The sequence below is a fragment of the Rhinolophus sinicus genome, chromosome 2 (assembly GCF_057876585.1).
Source record: "Rhinolophus sinicus isolate RSI-liver-muscle chromosome 2, RSI-T2T, whole genome shotgun sequence".
In the NCBI taxonomy this organism is placed as follows: domain Eukaryota; kingdom Metazoa; phylum Chordata; class Mammalia; order Chiroptera; family Rhinolophidae; genus Rhinolophus; species Rhinolophus sinicus.
In genome coordinates, this window is record NC_142502.1 from 40439542 (window position 1) to 40458361 (window position 18820).

Genomic DNA, 18820 nt, shown 5'->3' on the forward strand with positions numbered 1-18820 from the left:
TCAGAATGCCTTTCTAATAAACACTCATTAAATATTGTTGAATGAAATAAGGACTGAACCATAAAAATAAGGTATTAATACATATGGTCTTGCAACCTTGAGGCAAGAACCTGTTTTAGTCGTCCTCTATCTGTGGAGCATCGTTTGGAGTGTGACACTTGCTAGCACTATAAGCCCTTTGGTAATAGAATAGAGTACTACTCAGGCCCTATACAGTGGATACTGTGGACTCGTGTAATGAATGCCCTAGGAGCCGCCCTAGTAATTCATTCAGAAAGACCTCAGAGCCTAGTGTCTCTCCTAGTAAATTAGGAGTCGGAACCCTAATGGGAGGATGGAAAAATGACTACAACTTCCAGAATGCAGTACAACCCAGACCGGCGCATGCTGGGAGCCCTCCCCTTCCGGGAACAGAGGAGAAGCTTTTTTGAATGTGATACTGGTGGCTGAAGTCTTTTGAAGTCGCTGGTTCTTTTCTCCGTTAACCGAATCTCTGGATGAAGAAAGGGCCTGCCTTTGTCTTTCAAGCCCGGAAAGGTAATCAACGCCGCTCACGTATTCCTCTTCCGGGGAGCCAGATGCTGTCAGCTCCTGGCGTGTAGAAAGAAACTGACGGTCCCAGCCCTCATTTCCCAGGCCCAAGTCTTTGACCCAGTAAGTGTCTGAGCTTGTTTCGTGTCCTGGGTCGGGACGTTGGAGAGGACCTTTGGGCAGACTCGGCCTGGCTGCATTCTGGCCCTTCCCGCCTCTCTCATTGCATAGCCGTCCCAGCACCTGTCCCCCGCCTCCTTACAGCTCTCACGCAAAGTGGGAGTTGAAGTGTATCCTTCTGTGTCTAGTCGTGGCCCAGCCACGGGAAAAGAAGAAACTCTGGTGTGACGTTCTTTACACTGACGGATTGGGGAAATTTTCTTCTAAAACCGGACTATTTTCACTTCTCTAAAGGGAAATGAGAAAAATAAGAACAGTGTAGGGAGTTCTTATAAAGCTAAATTTATTTAAATGATGGGAATAGTTTCCATATCTTTTTTTTTCCTGTTTGTTTTTAAATAGTCCTCAGCTGAACGATGGTCTGTAGTAGGAAGGTTGTGGCGGTGCTTTTAAAAAATATATTTATTAGCAAAATCACTTTTTGTCGGTAGCCAGTACTTTTAAGTCCATAAAACTCAAAAGTGACTGCTGATTTAGTGCAACTTATTCTATAGACGGAACCTCAAAGAGGATGTGTATTACCTAAAATTCTGAAACCACAGATTATAACCCAGTTATTTTAACTCTGGAATCAGTGTTCTTTTCTACTATGCTCACTCCTTCTATTCTTTAGGTTGAGAGTACAGCCCCTGGAGCCTGACTGGGTTCACTTTCTGCCTGTTGTGACATGTCTGAGCCGGGGTTTACTCCATATAGTATTATAATGGTACTTAAATTAGTTTGATATGTGTAAAGCTCTTTAACTGTTAACTGCTATTGTTAAGATGTGTTTATTTACCCTCCCCATCATTAACTTTAAGGTTGTGTATTTAGATACATCAGTTGATAAAACTTCTTTGTTTTCTCTTACCTGATTTTTCTTACCTGAGCAATTTTATAAATGTTACTTTTTTTCTACCTCAGACCAGACACACTTCTTGAAATATTTGAAAAATTATTTTTTTTAAATTTGAATTATTACCTTTGTTTTATTGAAACTGTAAACTTAAAATACAGTAGTGAAATTTTGGTTGAAATTTATAAGTTTGTATATTTGAGGAACAGTAAGTACATTGAAAATTTCTTCATCTAAATAATCCAGTTTTAAATAAATTTAATTGTTCCAAATAATTTTATAAAATGCATTTTCTTTTTCTCCAACGCTTTCTAACTTAACATGATATTGTGTTCTTTTCTAGCTACCTGATGTACCATGCTTTCTTGTGATATTTGTGGTGAAACAGTAACCTCAGAACCAGACATGAAGGCTCACCTCCTAATTGTTCACATGGAAAATGAAGTTATATGTCCATTTTGCAAGTTGTCAGGTGTGAATTATGATGAAATGTGTTTTCATATTGAAACTGCTCACTTTGAGCAAAATGAACTAGAAAGAAACTTGGAGAGGGTCAACACAAGACAGTATGAAACTTCAGATAACACAGAGGACAACACCCTACAGTGTAGAATGGAAGTTAATTCAAGTATTCATTCAGCTTGTGCATCTAATCATCCGAAAATTTCAGCTCAAAGCCTGCCTAAGGATGGTACTTTAAAACATAAAGCCTTTTACTCGGAGAACTTAACTGAGTCTAGAAAATTCCTGAAAAGTAAGGAAAAACAGTGTGACTTATCCAAAATAAAAGGATCAAGTTATGAAACAATGTATGGTCCTCCCGATTGTCCATTCTGTGGAAAAATAGAAGATTGTAATCAAGACATGGAAACTCATGTGAAAACAAAGCATGCCAATCTTTTAGACACTCCATTAGAAGGTAAAGTGTTCACTTTATATAAAAAGTAACAGTAGTCTCTGTTTAAGAGAATTTTGAGGCAGATAATAGTAAATGTTCAGCTACATTGAGAGTAGTTTTCTAGGGAGAAATATACTCAGTCCAATTTCCAGAGGGTGTTCTTTTACTTACCACCAACCCAGTGGACTGTCTCAGACTGATTTTCCTTTATTGCGTTCTAGTTTGATTCTATTATGATTAGAAAACACACTCCTATTATTTCAGTTCTTTAAAATTTGTTGAAACTTGTTTTATGGCCCAAGATAATGGTGTGTGATCTACCTTAGTACAATACAAGTTCCATGGACACTTGGGGCAACAAAGTGTATTCTGGTGGTGTTAGGTGTTCTGTATTTATCAGTTAGATCATGTTTTTTGATTGTGTTCAGATCTTCTATTTCCTTGGTAATTTTCTGTGTAGCAGTTCTACCAGTTTTTGAAAAGGGGTTGAAGTCCCCAATTGTAATTGCATATTTGTCTATTTTTCCTTTCATCTCTATCAGGTTTTATTTCATGTATTTTTTGAGGCCCTGTTGATGCATGCACATTTAGGATTGTGTCTTTTTCTTACTATTGGATTTTAAGAGTAATTTATATGCTTTGGATACAAGTCCTTTATCAGATACGTGTGTTGCAAACATTTTTTCCCAGTCTGGGATTTGTCTTTTCATTCTATTAACAATGTCTTTTGCAGAGCAGTTTTTACTGGTAATGAAGTGCAACTTGATTTCTTTCATGGATTGTGTTTTTGGTGTTGTATCTAAAAACATGAAACCCAAGGTCACCTTTCGTATGTTATCTTATAGAAGTTTTATAGTTTTGAATTTTACATTGAAAGCTATGATTCATTTGAGGTATATTTTGTAAAAGGTGAAAGAAAAGTGTCAAGATTTGTTTTTTTAATTAATGTTATTTTTTAGAGCAATTTCAGGTTCATAGCAAAATTAAACAGGAAGTACAGAAAGCACCCGTATAATCCCTTTCCTCAGAGACTCACAACCACCTCCCTATCAATAATATCCTGTATCAAGTGATAACATAAGTCATAATCAGTGAATCTACGTTGACACATTGCTATCACTCCAAGTCTGCAGTTTAAATAAGGGTTCACTTCTGGTGTTGTATGTTCTATAGGTTTTGACAAACGTATAAAGACATGTACCCACCACTGTAGTATCCTACAGAATAGTTGCACTACTGTAAGAATTCTCTCCTCCCCCTCTTCATCCTTAGCCAAACACTAATATTTTTACTGTCTTCATAGTTTTGCCTTTTCCAGAACGTCATAATTTAAATCAGGGGTGTCCAAATTGCGGCCTGCGGGCCAACTGCGGCCCGCAATCCATTTTTAATTGGCCCGCAGAAAATTCCAAAAATATATTTAGTTTACTTAAATAAACAAGGTGAGGCAATACGTACTTCACCTCGAGTGAGTGGCCCGGCTGTTTCTGTATTTTACCGCATGTGGCCCTTGGTAAAAAACGTTGAAAAAAGTTTGGACATCCTGATTTAAATCATATAGTATATAACTTTCAGATTGGTTTCTTTCACTTATTAATATGTATTGAAGTTTTCTCCATGTCTTTTCATGGCTCGATAGCTTATTTCTTTTTAGTATTGAATAATATTTCATTGTCTGGATGTACCACAGTTTATTCATTCACCTACTGAAGGACATCTTGGTTGCTTCCAAGTTTATATTATAAATTATAAATAAAGCTGCTCTAAACATCCATATGCAGGTTTTTCTGTGAAAAGTAGTTTTCAGTTTATTTGGGGGAAATACCAAGGAACCCAGTTACTGCTGTTTAGTTTAACCCTGTTTAGTTAACCCGGTTAGTGTGTTTAGTTTTATAAGAAACTGCCAAACGGTCTTACAAAGTGTCTATCATTTTGCATTTCCACCAGGAATGAATGAGAATTTCCCGTTGCTTTACATCCTTGTCAGCATTTGGTGTCAGTGTTCCAGATTTTGGCCATTATAATATGAATATATATGTAGTGGTATTTTGTGTTAATTTGAAATTAATAACATGGTGAACATCTTTTCATATGCTTACTTATCTGCATATCTTCTTTGGTGAGGTGTCTGTGAAGGTCTTTGGTCCATATTTTAATCTGGTTTTTGGTTTTCTTGTTAATTTTTAAGAGTTCTCGATATATTTTGGATAACAGATCTTTGTCACATGAGTCTTCTGCAAATATTTTCTCTCATTCTGTGGCTTGTCTTCTCATTCTCTTGACATTGTCTTTTGCAGAGTAGTTTTTTTATTTTAATGAAGTTCCACCTTATAATTATTTTGTACATCGAACATGCCTTTAAGTGTTACATCTTAAAAGTTATCACTATACACACAGTCTTCTAAGTTTTCTCCTGTGTTCTAGGAATTTTATAGTTTTGCATTTTACATTTAGGTCTATGATCCATTTTCGAGTTAATTTTTGTGAAGGGTGTTAAGGTCTGTGTCTAGATTCACTTTCTTTGTGTGTGGATGTCCAGATGTTTCAGCACCATTTTTTGAAAAGACTATCTTTGCTCCATTGTAATGCCTCTACTTCTTTGTCAGATATTTGTTGACTGTATTCATGTTGGTTTATTTCTGGACTTTCTATTCTGTTCCACTGATCTATTTGTCTTTTCTTTTTCTTTGTGTGTTGATGTCCAGATGTTTCAGCACCATTTTTTGAAAAGACTATCTTTGCTCCGTTGTAATGCCTCTACTTCTTTGTCAGATATTTGTTGACTGTATTCATGTTGGTTTATTACTGGACTTTCTATTCTGTTCCACTGATCTATTTGTCTTTTCTTTTTCCAGTACCACACTCCCTTGATAACGGTAGTTCTGTAGTAAACTCAGGAAGTGTCACTCCTCCAACTTTGTTCTTTGCTATTGTGGATCTTTTGCCTCTGCACATAAACTTTAGAATCAGTTTGACAATATCCACAAAATAACTTGTTGGGATTTTGATTGGGATTGTATTGAATCTGTAGATCAAGTTGGGAAGAACCAACATCTTGGCCAATATTCAATTTTCCAATAGTGAAGAAGAAGAAATATTTCTCCATTTATTTAGTTGTTCTTTGATTTCCTTTATCTGAATTTTGTATTTTTTCTCACATTTTCTCACCATTAACTATGATGTTAGCTGTAGGCTTTTTGTAGATATTCTTTATCAAGACAAAGAAGTCCTTCCCCATTCCTAGTTTGCTGTGAGTTTTTATCATGAATAGGTGTTGGATTTTGTTGAGTGCTTTTTCTGCACTTCACGTGATTTTTCTTCTTTAGTCTGTATGTGACGGATTACGTTAATTGATTGATGAATGTTGATTCAGCCTTGCTGACTTGGGATAAATCCCACTTGATCAGAGTATAATTTTTATACATTCTTGGATTTGATTTTTTAATATTTTGTTGAGGATTTTTACGTCTCTGTTTATGAGAGATACTGGCCTATAGTTTTCTTGGTTATCTTTGTCTGGTTTTGTTATTAGGGTAATGCTAGCCTTATAGAATGAATTAGGAAGTATTCCCCTTATTTCTATTTCCTGGAAGAGATTGTAGAGAATTGGTATAATTTCCTTCTTAGTTGTTTGGTAGAATTCACCAGTTAACCCATCTGGGCTTGGTGTCCAGGAATGTTATTAATTGTTGATTCAATTTCTTAGTATATATAGGCCTACTCAGATTACGAGCATCTCTATCTTGTGTAAGTTTTACCTCATTGTGTCTTTCAGGGAATTGGTCTATTTCATCAAGATTATCAAATTTGGGAGCATAGTTGTTCATAAAAATTCCTTTATTTTTGTCTATGAGACATGTAGTGATTGTCCCCTGTTCTATTTCTGATAATTAGTAATTTGTGTTCTCTCTTTGTTAGAGGCTTATTGATTTTATCAGTCTTTTCATAGAAACAGCTTGTGATTTCATTGGTTTTCCCTATTGATTTTCTGTTTTTAATTTCATTGATTTCTGCTCGTTTTTACTATTTCTTGTCTTCTGCTTACCTTGGATTTACTTTTTCTAGTTTCCTGATGTGGAAACTTAGATGATTTAGACCTTTATTCTTTTCTGATATATGCATTCAATGTTATAAATTTCTTTCTAAGCAATGCTTTTGTGGCATTGCACAAATTTTATTGTACTTTAATTTTCATTTAGTTCAAAATATTTGTTAATTTCCCTGGAGATTTCTGTGATGCATTATTATTTAGACATATGTTATTTAATCGCCAAGCGTTGGAGGATTTTCCAGCTATCTTTCTGCTAATTTCTAGTTTAATTCCATTGTGGTCTGAGAGCAGACATTGTATGATTTCTATTCTTTAAATTTCTTAAGGTTTAGTGGCCTAGAATTTGTTTTATGGCCTAACACGGGTCTGTATTGATGGATGTTTTATATGAGTTTGAGCAGAATGTGTATTCTGCTATTGTTGGAGGAAGTTGTGTAGAGGTGTGAATTATATCCAGTTAATTGATGCTCCTTACTATTGAGTTCAACTAGATCCTTGTTTTCTGCCACCTAATCTGTCTACTACTGATAGAGGAGTGTTCAATTCTCTAACCATTGTTTTCTCTTTGCAGTTCTATCAGTTTTTGCCTCACTCAGGTATTTTGACAGTCTATTGTTAGGCACATACACAATTGAGGGTTTTCACGTCTTCCTGGAGTATTAAATCCTTTATTATTATGTAATGCCCCACTTTATTTCTGATAACATTCCTTGTTCTGAAGTCTGCTCTCTCTCAATATAGCTACTCCTGCTTTTTTATTTTTTGGATTGAGGCCAGCATGGTGTATCTTTATCCCTTTACTTTTTTACTCTATACGTATATTTATATTTAAAAGTGAATTTCTTGTAGACAACATGTTGGTAGATCTTGTTTTTTGACCTCCTGTGACAGTCTGTCTGTGAATTGGTGCATTTAGATGATTGACATTTAAAGTGATTATGCCTATAGTTGGATTAATATCTATCATATTTGTTGTTTTCTCTTGTTACCCTTGTTCTACTTTTTTTGTCCTGTACTCTTTCTCTGCCTTTTGTGGTTTTAATTGAGCGTTTTATATGATTCCATTTTCTCTCTATTGAGAAAGACAGTTCATGCATACAGTCTTTTCACTCCTATTTGGCCACATAAGCATGGGTCTTCCGCCTGAAACACTTCCTTATCAAGAGCTACAGAGGCCTCACAGCCTGTGTTGGATTGTTGGATTTAGTCCCTTGTGTGGATATATCTTTCTGTTTCAAACAATAGTGTGTATACCTCTTTGTTCTTCTTTAGTGTGTGTGTGTGTGTGTGTGTGTGCCATATAGCATCTGCCCAACCTTACTGCTATATCTCTCCCCTGGGGGAAGGGGATAAGGTCTTTCATTCCCCTGCACAAGATGAGTGCTGGGAGGGACCCACGGGCCATGGCAAACCTGTGTCTAATACTGAAGTTGATTTTGTTCTGTCTCTTCTCTGTGTGTTTCTCTATGTTTACTACGAGTAAAGTGTTGTTCCATCCAGTGCCTAACTGCACTGTTTTCCATGGTGGTTCTGATACCAAGATGTTCGTTCTGACTTCTACTCCTGATAATTGCCAGCAGATGCTGCTTGCTCAACACTCTCCTTTCTTAGCATATCAATTATACCTCTATTTTTAGTTTTTTTAATGGTTGGCCTAGAGTTTGCAGTATACATTAACAACTAATCCAAGTGTACTTTCAAATAATGCTCACTATACCACTGCATGGGTAGTGAGTACGTTATAATAACACCAAATTTCTCCCCCCGTCACTTGTATCATTGCTGTTATTCATTTCACATAAACGTAAGTATACATATAATACATACATATATATGTATACATAATTGAATACATTGCAGATATTTTTATTTTGAATAAACTTATCGGTTACATCAATTAAGAATGACAAAAACACAAGTTTTTCTTTTACCTTCACTTCTTCTCTGAGGCTTGTCTTTTATGTATATCCATATTTCTGAACTATATCATTTTCCTTCTTTCTGAAGACCTTTTGACATTTTTTACAAGCAGTTCTACTGGTAACAAATTACCTCAATTTTTGTTTGTCTGAGAAATTCTTTATTTCTCCACTTTTGAAGAGTAATTTTGAAGAATACAGAATTCTAGGTTGGTGGGTTTTTTTCCTCTGGACACTTTATATATTTCACTCCCCTCTGTTACTACTTGCATGGTTTCTGAGGAAAAGTCGGATGTAATTCTTATTTTTGCTCCTATATAGGTAAGGTGTTTTTTTCCTTCTATCTTCTTTCAAGATTTTTTATCTTTTATTTTCTGAACTTTGAATATGATATGTCTAGGTATAGGTTTGTTGTTTGTTTGTTTGTTGACATTTACCCTGCTTGGTGTTTTCAGAGCTTCCTAGATCTGTAGTTTGGTGTCTAACATTAATTTGAGGTAAATTCTCAGATGTTATTGCTTCAAATAACAATAGCTCCTTTCTTTCTTCTCATATTCCTATCATATGTGTTACGCCTTTTATAGTTCTCCCTCAGTTTGGGATACTTTCTTTTTTTTTTGGTCTTTTTTCTCTTTGCAGTTTGGGAAGAATCTCTTGTCATATCCTCAAGCTCAAGCATTCTTTCTTTAACAATGTCCAGCCTGCTAATGAGCCCATGAAACATTTCTGCTGGTGCTTTTTTATCTCTAGCATTTCTTTCTTTCTTTTTTATGATATTAATTCTATTAACTTTCTACAGCACCAAAAGTATTTTTATTTATATGTATGAAAGTTAAATAAAAGCTTTTCCCTCCCATAAAATACAAGAGCAACCAAGTTCACCATCAAATAAAAGTGAAAACTGGGTTTCTTTTTAAATTAGTCCAAAGTGGCATCTAGGAATTTAGCTGTTGGCTGCTGCTCTGACTCTATGACAAACCAAAGTATAGAGTTGGTTCTGGTTTTGTTTCCATTTCTTTCACTACCTGATGCTCATGGATTAAATTCTGGAAATCGTCCAGTTGTAAGGCAGGGATCTGTTTGGATTCCACCAAAGGTATGCCCTTTGGGTTGGATGCCGGAGGGTGAAGCACAATTTGCAGGACCCATATCAACTACCTAGTATTCATCAAGGTAAAAAAATTCATTGTTTCCTCCTTGGTATTCCATTCCCTGGAAATCTATTTGGTACTGCAAGATAACTCCAATTCTACCAAATTCTTTCATAAACTGGGATGCTTCTTGTGAATTATCTGAGAGAGTTTCCAATGTAGCTCCAACTATTTTATGGTTGTTAGCAAACCATTCCAACAGTGGCATTTTCTCAGCCAGCTTATATTCCTGTTCCATCTGTGAAATGAAATGTATCCTTCTCTTGTTCTGCAGTTAGATATTTTCTCCTTTTCTGTGCCTTGGCAATGAGAAACATATCTCATTGTATCCAAATTTTCATAAACTGTTCCCAGAATCTCTGCAGCTTTCATGTTCAAAGTCTTTAATGTATAGTCAGCTCCAAAACAGTACTTGTCTGTGTCCTAGCTGATTTCATCAAAGTATTGTTGGATTCATTTCTTCTTTTGAATGACTTCACTTTGCAAAGTAAATCAGCAGATAACTTAATACCTTGGCTCCTATTTTCACCACCATAGGATATATCAACTAATTTTAAGACTTTAGATTGCAACCTCTGATCAAACATAGGAGATTGACTTAGTTCCGTTTTAAAGTCAGCTGATCCAGCTAAAATGAGTCCAGTCTCATTCACTTTGTTCGCAGAAATCAATAGCTGCACAGCAGTCTCAGCTACTTTCCATGCGTAGTTACTCCACTTGCAAAGCAGGCCTTGCATGTATGGATTGATCAGTGCTTTCACTCTGCCCATCTGGGTCCCTCTTTGGTGCCCAGGATTGGCCAGGTCTTGGTCTTACAGAGGTAACACTTCTTCTGTCCTGGACACGTTGTACCTATTTGCCGGCAGTGCTGGTTGATGGATCCAGCTTTTTGATTTCCTGCTCCATACTAGGTAGTATGATCCCCAGTTCCTAGCTTTATGCTGAATGCTTGACTTGTGCATCTCACCACTTAGTTTGGAAAGTGCTAAGAATTTAGCCTCTAAAATTCGTATCTGGACTGGCCCCCCTACATACCATTTTAACTTTTCTTTCAACTTTGCTTGTTTTGAGTACAGATATGAATGTTTGTAATATTTTCTTTTATTACAGTGGTAAGAAAGGTTTGTGCTTATGCTCAGTCTTCCATCTTAACCCTAGAAATAGAAAAAAACAACTTTAAATCAATTTACAAAGAGCTTTTATTTCTTTAATAAGGTTTCTGGATGGTAGACAATCTTTGACTTGGGGTAAAAAATTACAAAGTTTTAAAAATAAAACCAGTTGAATTATATCTCTAACACAGATTGTGATCAACCACTGTATGACTGCCCTATGTGTGGACTCGTCTGCACAAATTACCATATTCTCCAGGAACATGTTGACTTGCATTTGGAAGAAAGCAGTTTTGGACAAGGTATATATATATATATGTTTAAAAATAAGACTGCCATGACTTCACTTCTACTTCCTAGGACACATATCTAATTTTTAGATTAGTGATACATAGAGAAAAAAAAGCATACTGGTTAAAAATAAATCTGTACCTTTAAAGAATTCTAATCTAGCTTCAAGGTTTTTGTAGAAGTCGTTTCACAGAAAAATTGTGAAGGATGAACTATTGTGACCAGCAATTGAACTACAATTGTACATCAGTGTTTTGCCCCTGACTGCCAGTATTTAGTAGACAATGAAATATTGTGCAATTTTTTCCTTCTTTCTTTTTTTAAAAAATTAAAGTTTATTGGGGTGATAATTGTTAGTAAAGTTACATAGATTTCAGGTGTACAATTCTGTAATACATTATCTGTATCTCACATTGTGTGTTCAACACCCAAATTGTGCAGTTTTTAAAAATCTGTTTGATTTGGAAGTTGAGGCCATTCTTTCAGCAGTTAGAAGTAACTGAATTTAGCATCTGGTCGGCAAAAATTGTTGAACTAGGAAGCTGCCGTATGGCACATACAAAAAATAATGTGAACTACGTGACTAAAAAGTTTCTCAAGTGCATTTCCAGCTGCTTGCCCAGATTCTTATGCATATTACCACTTAATAGTTTTATGTAACTATAAAAGTTTTCCTCTTCATATATATATATATATATATATATATATATATATTTTTTTTTTTTTTTTTTTTTTTTTTTTTGATGTATTCACTTACTTTAATAACACTACATTTACCATGTTGTCACCATGGAATGTAAATTCAGGTTACACAATAGAATTTCACAAGTACAGTAAAGCCTTCTATAGTACACCAAAATTTGTGTATATCTGACCAGCTTGCTCATAAAATCATTAATCACTTCTATTATAGGTAATTTGTTTAGCTTAACATGTATAATTCTTACAGAGACAATAAACATACTGCACACATTTAAAAAGTGTTTTCCATTATTTGCATTAGCACTTAAAATACATGTTTCTATTTCAAGATGACATTTAAAAATTATTCTAACAGCAGCAAAAATATAATTCTGTAATTACAAAAGAGCTAATCTGGGATCCATAATTAAATTATTTTCATGTTTGCAAGTATGATTCTGAAATAAATACTACCTTCTAGCAGCCCTGCTATCGGCATTTTAGGTTTGGCTTAAACACACAAACACATACATTTTCAGTTGTGGGGAGGCTTGTAACATTGCATGCCGTGCAGTCTTCTGAAAGGGTTCTTCAAAAGCTGACCAGCCCTAAAAACTGAAGTGCTCATTCAGGCAGGCAGAAAAAAGTTAAATTAACATGGGCAAATAGGATTCTTACATAACATCAAAAGCATATGATATTCTGCAACTGGGAATACTTCAGGATTGGCATATTGTCCTCTTTAGAACTAATTATATCAGAAGAGTTGAACAAGGTGGACATTTTACCACTATCAAGTGTATTTAAAAGTGACATGTTTCTTATGTGCTAAATGACTCCCCTGAACGATGTACTTCGTGAACTAGTCACTAGTAATTTAGTCACCAGGCAAAACAAACCTGTAAGAAAGGAAGCCAATATTCAAATTACTGTGTTATTGTCTGACCCACCCAAATGCTTTATTTTCAACACAAACATAACCTCAATATGAGATGTCTTACTATAGCAAGATCACCAACCACACCAAGACAGCATCTCCTAAGGTTTAGGTTTTGCCCAGAGTTCCTGGTACACGGAATGCCCCAAAGCAACGGTCATTGCTCCCACAACAAAGCCTTGAGCTGCCCTGCGCATGTGGATGTTTTGGTATTTCCCCTGCTCTTTAATTTATATAATCCATACGCAACAATTGCTGCAAAATCCGCCATTCCGATGGGGACAAATGGTGCCTCTGTAACTTTTCGGATAAGTTTAGATCCCTAATCTTCATCATATGAAGAAAGAGAAATATTTGTGTCAGTTGACATAGTGATTAAAGAATCTTCAAAGAACAACAGGCTCTCTCAAACTTCAACTGGCTTTTGACCCCCGCCTACACGCGCCCTGTGGCCAGCTTCTCTTCCCGTATATTTTTAATGTGGTATTGTTTTAAGAAATCATATGGCATCTTAGAAGTGGGACGATCCTATATGAGTTTCACAATCCCAAAAAAACAAATATAAAGCAGACCCTAAGAGAAACCAGTTGTATTCTGCTGGATTTCAGTTTTTTAAGGTACTTAGACATTACCTGTTAATGCAGGGGTCTTTTGTGTTCTAGTGACAGCGGGCCTAGTAGCAGTCAATGATCTCCATGGACAGGATTACCTGTTCACTCAGACAAATCTCAAGATAAGAGTTACTGTAGCAAAAACGGAACAGTCTTCTACTCTGTAGGTTCTCTACTAACTACTGTGGAAGAATAACCCTCTGAAGCTCAATGTCTGATAATTCTTTCTTTGTTTATGATAGGCTTTGTATGGGTACAAAAATTATTCTGTAAGCAATAGTGAGTAATGAGAGAAAGATACGGTCTGGGTATATTACTGTAGATAGTCCCAAGTACACTAAAATTCAGTTGTGAATTGCGTAGCTCCAATAATGGAAGTGGGGACCAAACAGGAACATGTAGCAGAGGCTGAGAGATTTGAAAGTAAGGAAAGAATATTCAAAGACATAATTAAACCATCCAATTGAGAGGTCAAGGAGACAAGATACTGGCCAAAGCCACTGACTAATGGATCTATGGGACACTGGGTAGAGTGAAAATGGCATGCTGTTGCAGAGTTGTACTATTTGTTTGGGACCAGACTTAAGTTATGACCTAAAACCTATGCTTTGCAAACATTTTTATGCTCTTTATTACCCTCCCTTCCCCCGCGTTCAGTATTTCTTTAAAAAAACAACCCATCTGCCTGATTTGTGTTAATGAGGAGTACCAGTGAGGGTGTTACTAAATTTCTCTTAAGTTCTGGTTTCTTCAGTAGTTAATGATACCCAACTTCCTAAGGTTATTGTAAGGATCCAAATGAGATAATTAATGAAAAGTGCTTGTCACAGCCTGAATACTCAGTGAATATTAGTGATTTAAATGGAGATTATACCCTTACAGAAGCAGTTTAAGTTCTGCTAGATTTATATTCATTGTTTCCATGACATCATAGATATGAATGACAAAATAATAACATTTATTCCATTTTAAAAATACATATTTACATATAATAAGTTTTGATTTCAATAGTTATTGTATTCTAAACATGAAACATATCTGATAGGAATGGATAGAGTCCAGTGTTCTAAAGATCTAGAATTGGCTCACCAGCTTCAACAAGAAGAAGACAGAAAGAGATCTGAAGAATCAAGACAAGAAATGGAAGAATTTCAGAAGCTGCAGGTACATAGATTAATGACAGTTACCATATTCTAGTTTGGCAGAGTTCTTATTTTTGAAACATGCTGTCAAGACTTCAGCCTATTATATTTGTCCTTGTTATTATGCAAAATATTTTTTACATAGATATTTTATAGTTCATAACAGCCACCATTTATAGGTACTCATCCTGGTCACTTAAGCACTCCATATGTAGTATTTAAAAATCTTCACAACTCCATGAAGAAGTTATTTTAGACTTTTATTTTGTTTACGGATAAAGAAATGAAGATTAAGAATGCTTAAGTAACTTACCTTACTCAGGATCCAGCATTAAATGGTAAAGACTGGATTCAAATCTATGTTAAGTTGATGGGGCATATTAGGAAATTGAGACTCAGAATTTAAGGATTTGTTTAGGTACTTAAAAGAGAAACTGAGAATTAATGTCCCGAGTCTTAAATTCTTTTAACGATTGTAATTCAGACATTTAGAAAGAGCCATTTTTAATGGAAAATGCTTTTTGATGATATTTTAGACTTCATTTACCTTAGGTGGATGGTGGTATCTATTGAACTAAACTGGCAGCAGCTATTGTATTTGAACGCATTTAAATTTTTAATAGATTTTTCTACTGTTTTCCATCCTAATTTACTGTGGACTATGGTGTCATCTGTGCTAATAAAGCTCATAGAGTTCTTAAATGTTCTTTTTCTATGTGCTAATAGGATATTGTATAAATAAAATGGGTTTATGATTGAATAGATTTGAAAGTGTTCAGTTAAACAGGTTGTGTACTTCAGGACTTCTCAAATCCTTTTAATAAACTAATGTAAATTGTGCATACCATAATTTTCCCAAACTTACTTGACCTCTGACTTTTTTCTCAGACTTCTCACACATGGCAATGTGTGAGAATATCTAATTCTTTCCTTGGAATATCTAATTTAGGCTATTTTTCTCATTGGTGATTCATTTACTTGTAAAATATTTTCTCACCTGAATTCAGAAAAGAAAAGAAAATTGTTTTTTTTTCTAAGTCTTCTTGCCTTACATAATTTTGAACATTATCAATACAAAAAGTTTCCAATATTAAGGGAATTTCTTATGTAACTTTGCAAGTTAATTGTTTACATCTCAGAAACTTTTCCATAGAAGCTGTTTTATACCTATTATTTGAGTCTGTTCATTGTGCAAAAACGTAGTTTATTTACTACGTAGAATGAATGCCTGAATGAATTATGCAGTAAGTAGGACTTTGTACTCTAGCCCGGGAGCCAAATAACGAGTAGTAACAGGTTTCCTTGAAAAAATCAGCAGTACGTTCAGAATTTATTTACCTTTCACAGGAAGGTAGATGAGTTTAGTAGGAAGACAGGATTCTCGACTTTCCCTACTACAAGGAAAACGAGTCTCTTGCCACAGTGATTTATAGAGAAGGGCTATTACTAACTCAGGGATTTTGTGTGTGTGTGTGATTTATTTTTTATAAAAATCTTTTTGAGCTGTATAAAAGTCTATAGACCAGTGTGTTTTAAATGCATTTCCAGAATAATGAAACTGGTAAGTCCGTTTCCTCATTGAGTTAAAGGGACATAAAAATAAGTCATTTGTTTTTATGTTCATCAGCGACAATATGGTTTAGATAATTCTGGAGGGTACAAACAACAGCAACTCCGAAATATGGAGAAAGAAGTAAATAGGGGAAGAATGCATCCATCTGAATTTCATAGAAGAAAAGCTGATATGATGGAATCACTAGCTATTGGTATTGATGATGGAAAAACAAAAACTTCTGGTGAGTACTTAAACATCAAAATCATGGTTTTAGTCTTCCATACATCACTGAAGTAATAATCAGAATTACTTGAATTTTGCTTAATTTCCATAATCCACAGTTTATAAAGATTTAGATAAGACAATATGTTCAAATAATTTTTTAAAATGTGTTGTTTTGAAACTTCTAAACTTCTATTTTTACAGTGAATAATTCACTTTTAAAAAGCTTCACTTTTTTATTAGTTTCATGTATACAAAACAATGTAATATTTAGACATTTACATCCATCACAAAGTAATAACCTCCCCAATCTCCTACCCCTCTGACATCGTATATAGCTGTCACAATTCCACTGTCTCTATTCCCTATGCTGTATTCCACATCCCGTGACTACATGTATATTTAATTATAGTTGATATTCAATATCATTCACTTTCAGCTTCACTTTTATATTGTGTTAACTTACTTGGCATTTGAAAATGAACCTTTCAGAAGATTTTATTGAGTGCTTATTATGTTTTAGATGAATGCTGTCTAATAGAAATATAAGTGAGCCACAATTTTCCATAGTCACATTAGAAAACATACAAAGGACCAGGTGAAATTAATTTTAATATTTAAACCCAGTATATCCATTATATTATTTCAACATGTGATCAACATTGAAAACTACTGTTGAGATATTTTGCAGTCTTTGTACATTCTTCAAAGTCCAGTGTATATTTTATACTTTACAGAATATCTCAATGTGCACAAACCACATTTCAAGTGCTCAATAGCCACATCCGTGTAGATAGTGGCTACCATATTGTTCAGAACAGTTTTAGACACTAAGACCTTTTTCACCTTTGTATACATGCCAAAAACCTTTGTATAAGACCTTTGTATACTAAGACCTTTGTATACATGCCAAAAACATGTATACAAGTGGACACTTTGGTCAGCGTTGCTCAAGCAGTAGTTTATGGTAATCAAAAGTGTCTGGACGTTGATGGTAACCACTTTGAGCACCTCTGTAATTGCAGAAGTCAAACGTGACTTGTATTCATATTTTGTTATCAGTATATATTGAGTATTACAATTTTAATACAGTTTTCTTTCTTAAAATGTATATACATGTTTTTGGCACCCTCTGGATATACTTTAATAGGGTATCATTTAACTGTCAAACATTCTCTTGTGTAATGTTACATTTTTCTGGATGAGGTAATTGTGACTTAAGAGAGGGAGAGGCTAAATTACTTTCCCAACGTAAGGTTACATAGCTAGTAATTGGCCCAGCTAGTGTTTACACTCAGTTTTGCCTTGCTCTGACGAATGCCTTTTTTCCTGAAGTTTCTAACATTTTAAAAAGTATATCTATTAGTGTAGTAAAAAAACAAAAAACAAAGAAAACTTATATGGAAACAGCTTTGATCCCACCACCCAGCTTTTTTGAATCTTAATATTTTAAACCTGTAAAGCCTTTTATACATATATTAAACCCCTTGTGTACCCCTCTCTGATTCTAATCTCTCCTCCTCCTCTACCAAGAGAACCATTATATTGAATTTGGTATTTATCCATCTCCTATATGTTTTAGTATTTTACCATATATGTAGGTTTCCATAAATAATATGTAATAGTTTGTGTTTGAACTACATAAAAATTGTTTTACAGTATGTATGCTCTAATTTGATTTGCTCAAATATATTGAATCTTACAGTTGTATGCCATTCGTTTTGACTGCTGTGTAGTATATTTCCTTGGATGAATTATATGCAACTTAGTTTTCTGTTTTCATGTTGACAGACATTTAGGTTGTTTCCAGTTTTTCACTCTTATAAATTATGAACAGGTCTTCTTCAAGAGTTTGTCTCATATTGCATCCAGAACTGGAAATACAGTGCTAAGTTAAAGGGCATGTGCGTCTTTAACTTTGTTAATGTTATTGTGAAACTGTTTTCCAAAATGGTCATAATCTACTTTTGCATCAGTATATTTTCACTCACACTTTGTATGGTGACACTTTTTAATTTTTGCCATTTAATACAGTATGAGATGATAACATCTCTTAATTTGCATTTCCCTTATTACTTCTGACGTAGTTTCTTCAGTAAATAACCTATTTCCTTCCTTTGTCCTTTGTCTATTGGATTTTTTTTTTCTTATTAATTTGTGGGAGTCCTGTAAGTATTCGGGATTCTAATTCTTTGTTGATTAAATGAGGTGCAAATATCTTCTTCAAGTCTGTAATTTTGCCTTTAAATTTTGTACATGGAGTCTTTAATTAGTTTTAGATTTGAATATTATCACATTTCTCAATTTTTCCCTTTATTTGTGTCCTAAGTGTCTTGTCTAAGAAACTTCCCCATCTTTGAGATCAGAAACATATTCCTTTATATTATCTTTAAATACTTATACATTGCTTTTCATATCTTGACTTTAATCCACTTGGAATTTTTTTATACATATGTATGAAAGAGGGAGGCAAAGAGAGAAAGAAAAGGTGTGGTTCAAATATTTTCCCCTTATTTATAATAATACTTAAAGTTCTCATTGTTTGTATATCTCAGTACCATTTAGTGAATCTATACTTTTGCCACTTATTTGTAGGACCATAAGTCATATATTTTCATATATCCATGGGTCTGTTTCTGAAGGCTAACTTTATACTTCTTTAAGGGTCTCCACATAAAAAGTTTCAATGTGGAATGGGAGATCC

General features: G+C 34.6%; 1 protein-coding gene and 2 pseudogenes across 7 annotated transcripts in view; 1 reads left to right on the forward strand and 2 right to left on the reverse strand.

Moving 5' to 3' along the window:
- ZUP1 (zinc finger containing ubiquitin peptidase 1) overlaps window positions 1-18820 on the forward strand; it is a 27728-nt gene continuing 8908 nt past the window's right edge. For 2 of the 7 annotated variants that reach the window (XR_012496722.2, XM_019741367.3), the window contains exons 1-5: window positions 25-537; window positions 1890-2465; window positions 10869-10979; window positions 14243-14361; window positions 15967-16135. Coding sequence is in view for 6 of the 7 variants with exons in the window: in XM_019741367.3 (XP_019596926.2) it covers window positions 1904-2465; window positions 10869-10979; window positions 14243-14361; window positions 15967-16135 (961 nt within the window). In the remaining variant the exon portion in view is untranslated. Of the gene's footprint in view, window positions 655-1889; window positions 2466-10868; window positions 10980-14242; window positions 14362-15966; window positions 16136-18820 lie in introns of all 7 variants that reach the window. The other 5 variants (XM_019741366.3, XM_019741368.3, XM_074333478.2 and 2 more) reach the window with 5 other exon arrangements.
- On the reverse strand, window positions 9199-10360 carry LOC109452444 (eukaryotic peptide chain release factor subunit 1 pseudogene; annotated as a pseudogene).
- On the reverse strand, window positions 12688-14258 carry LOC109452446 (HIG1 domain family member 1A, mitochondrial pseudogene; annotated as a pseudogene).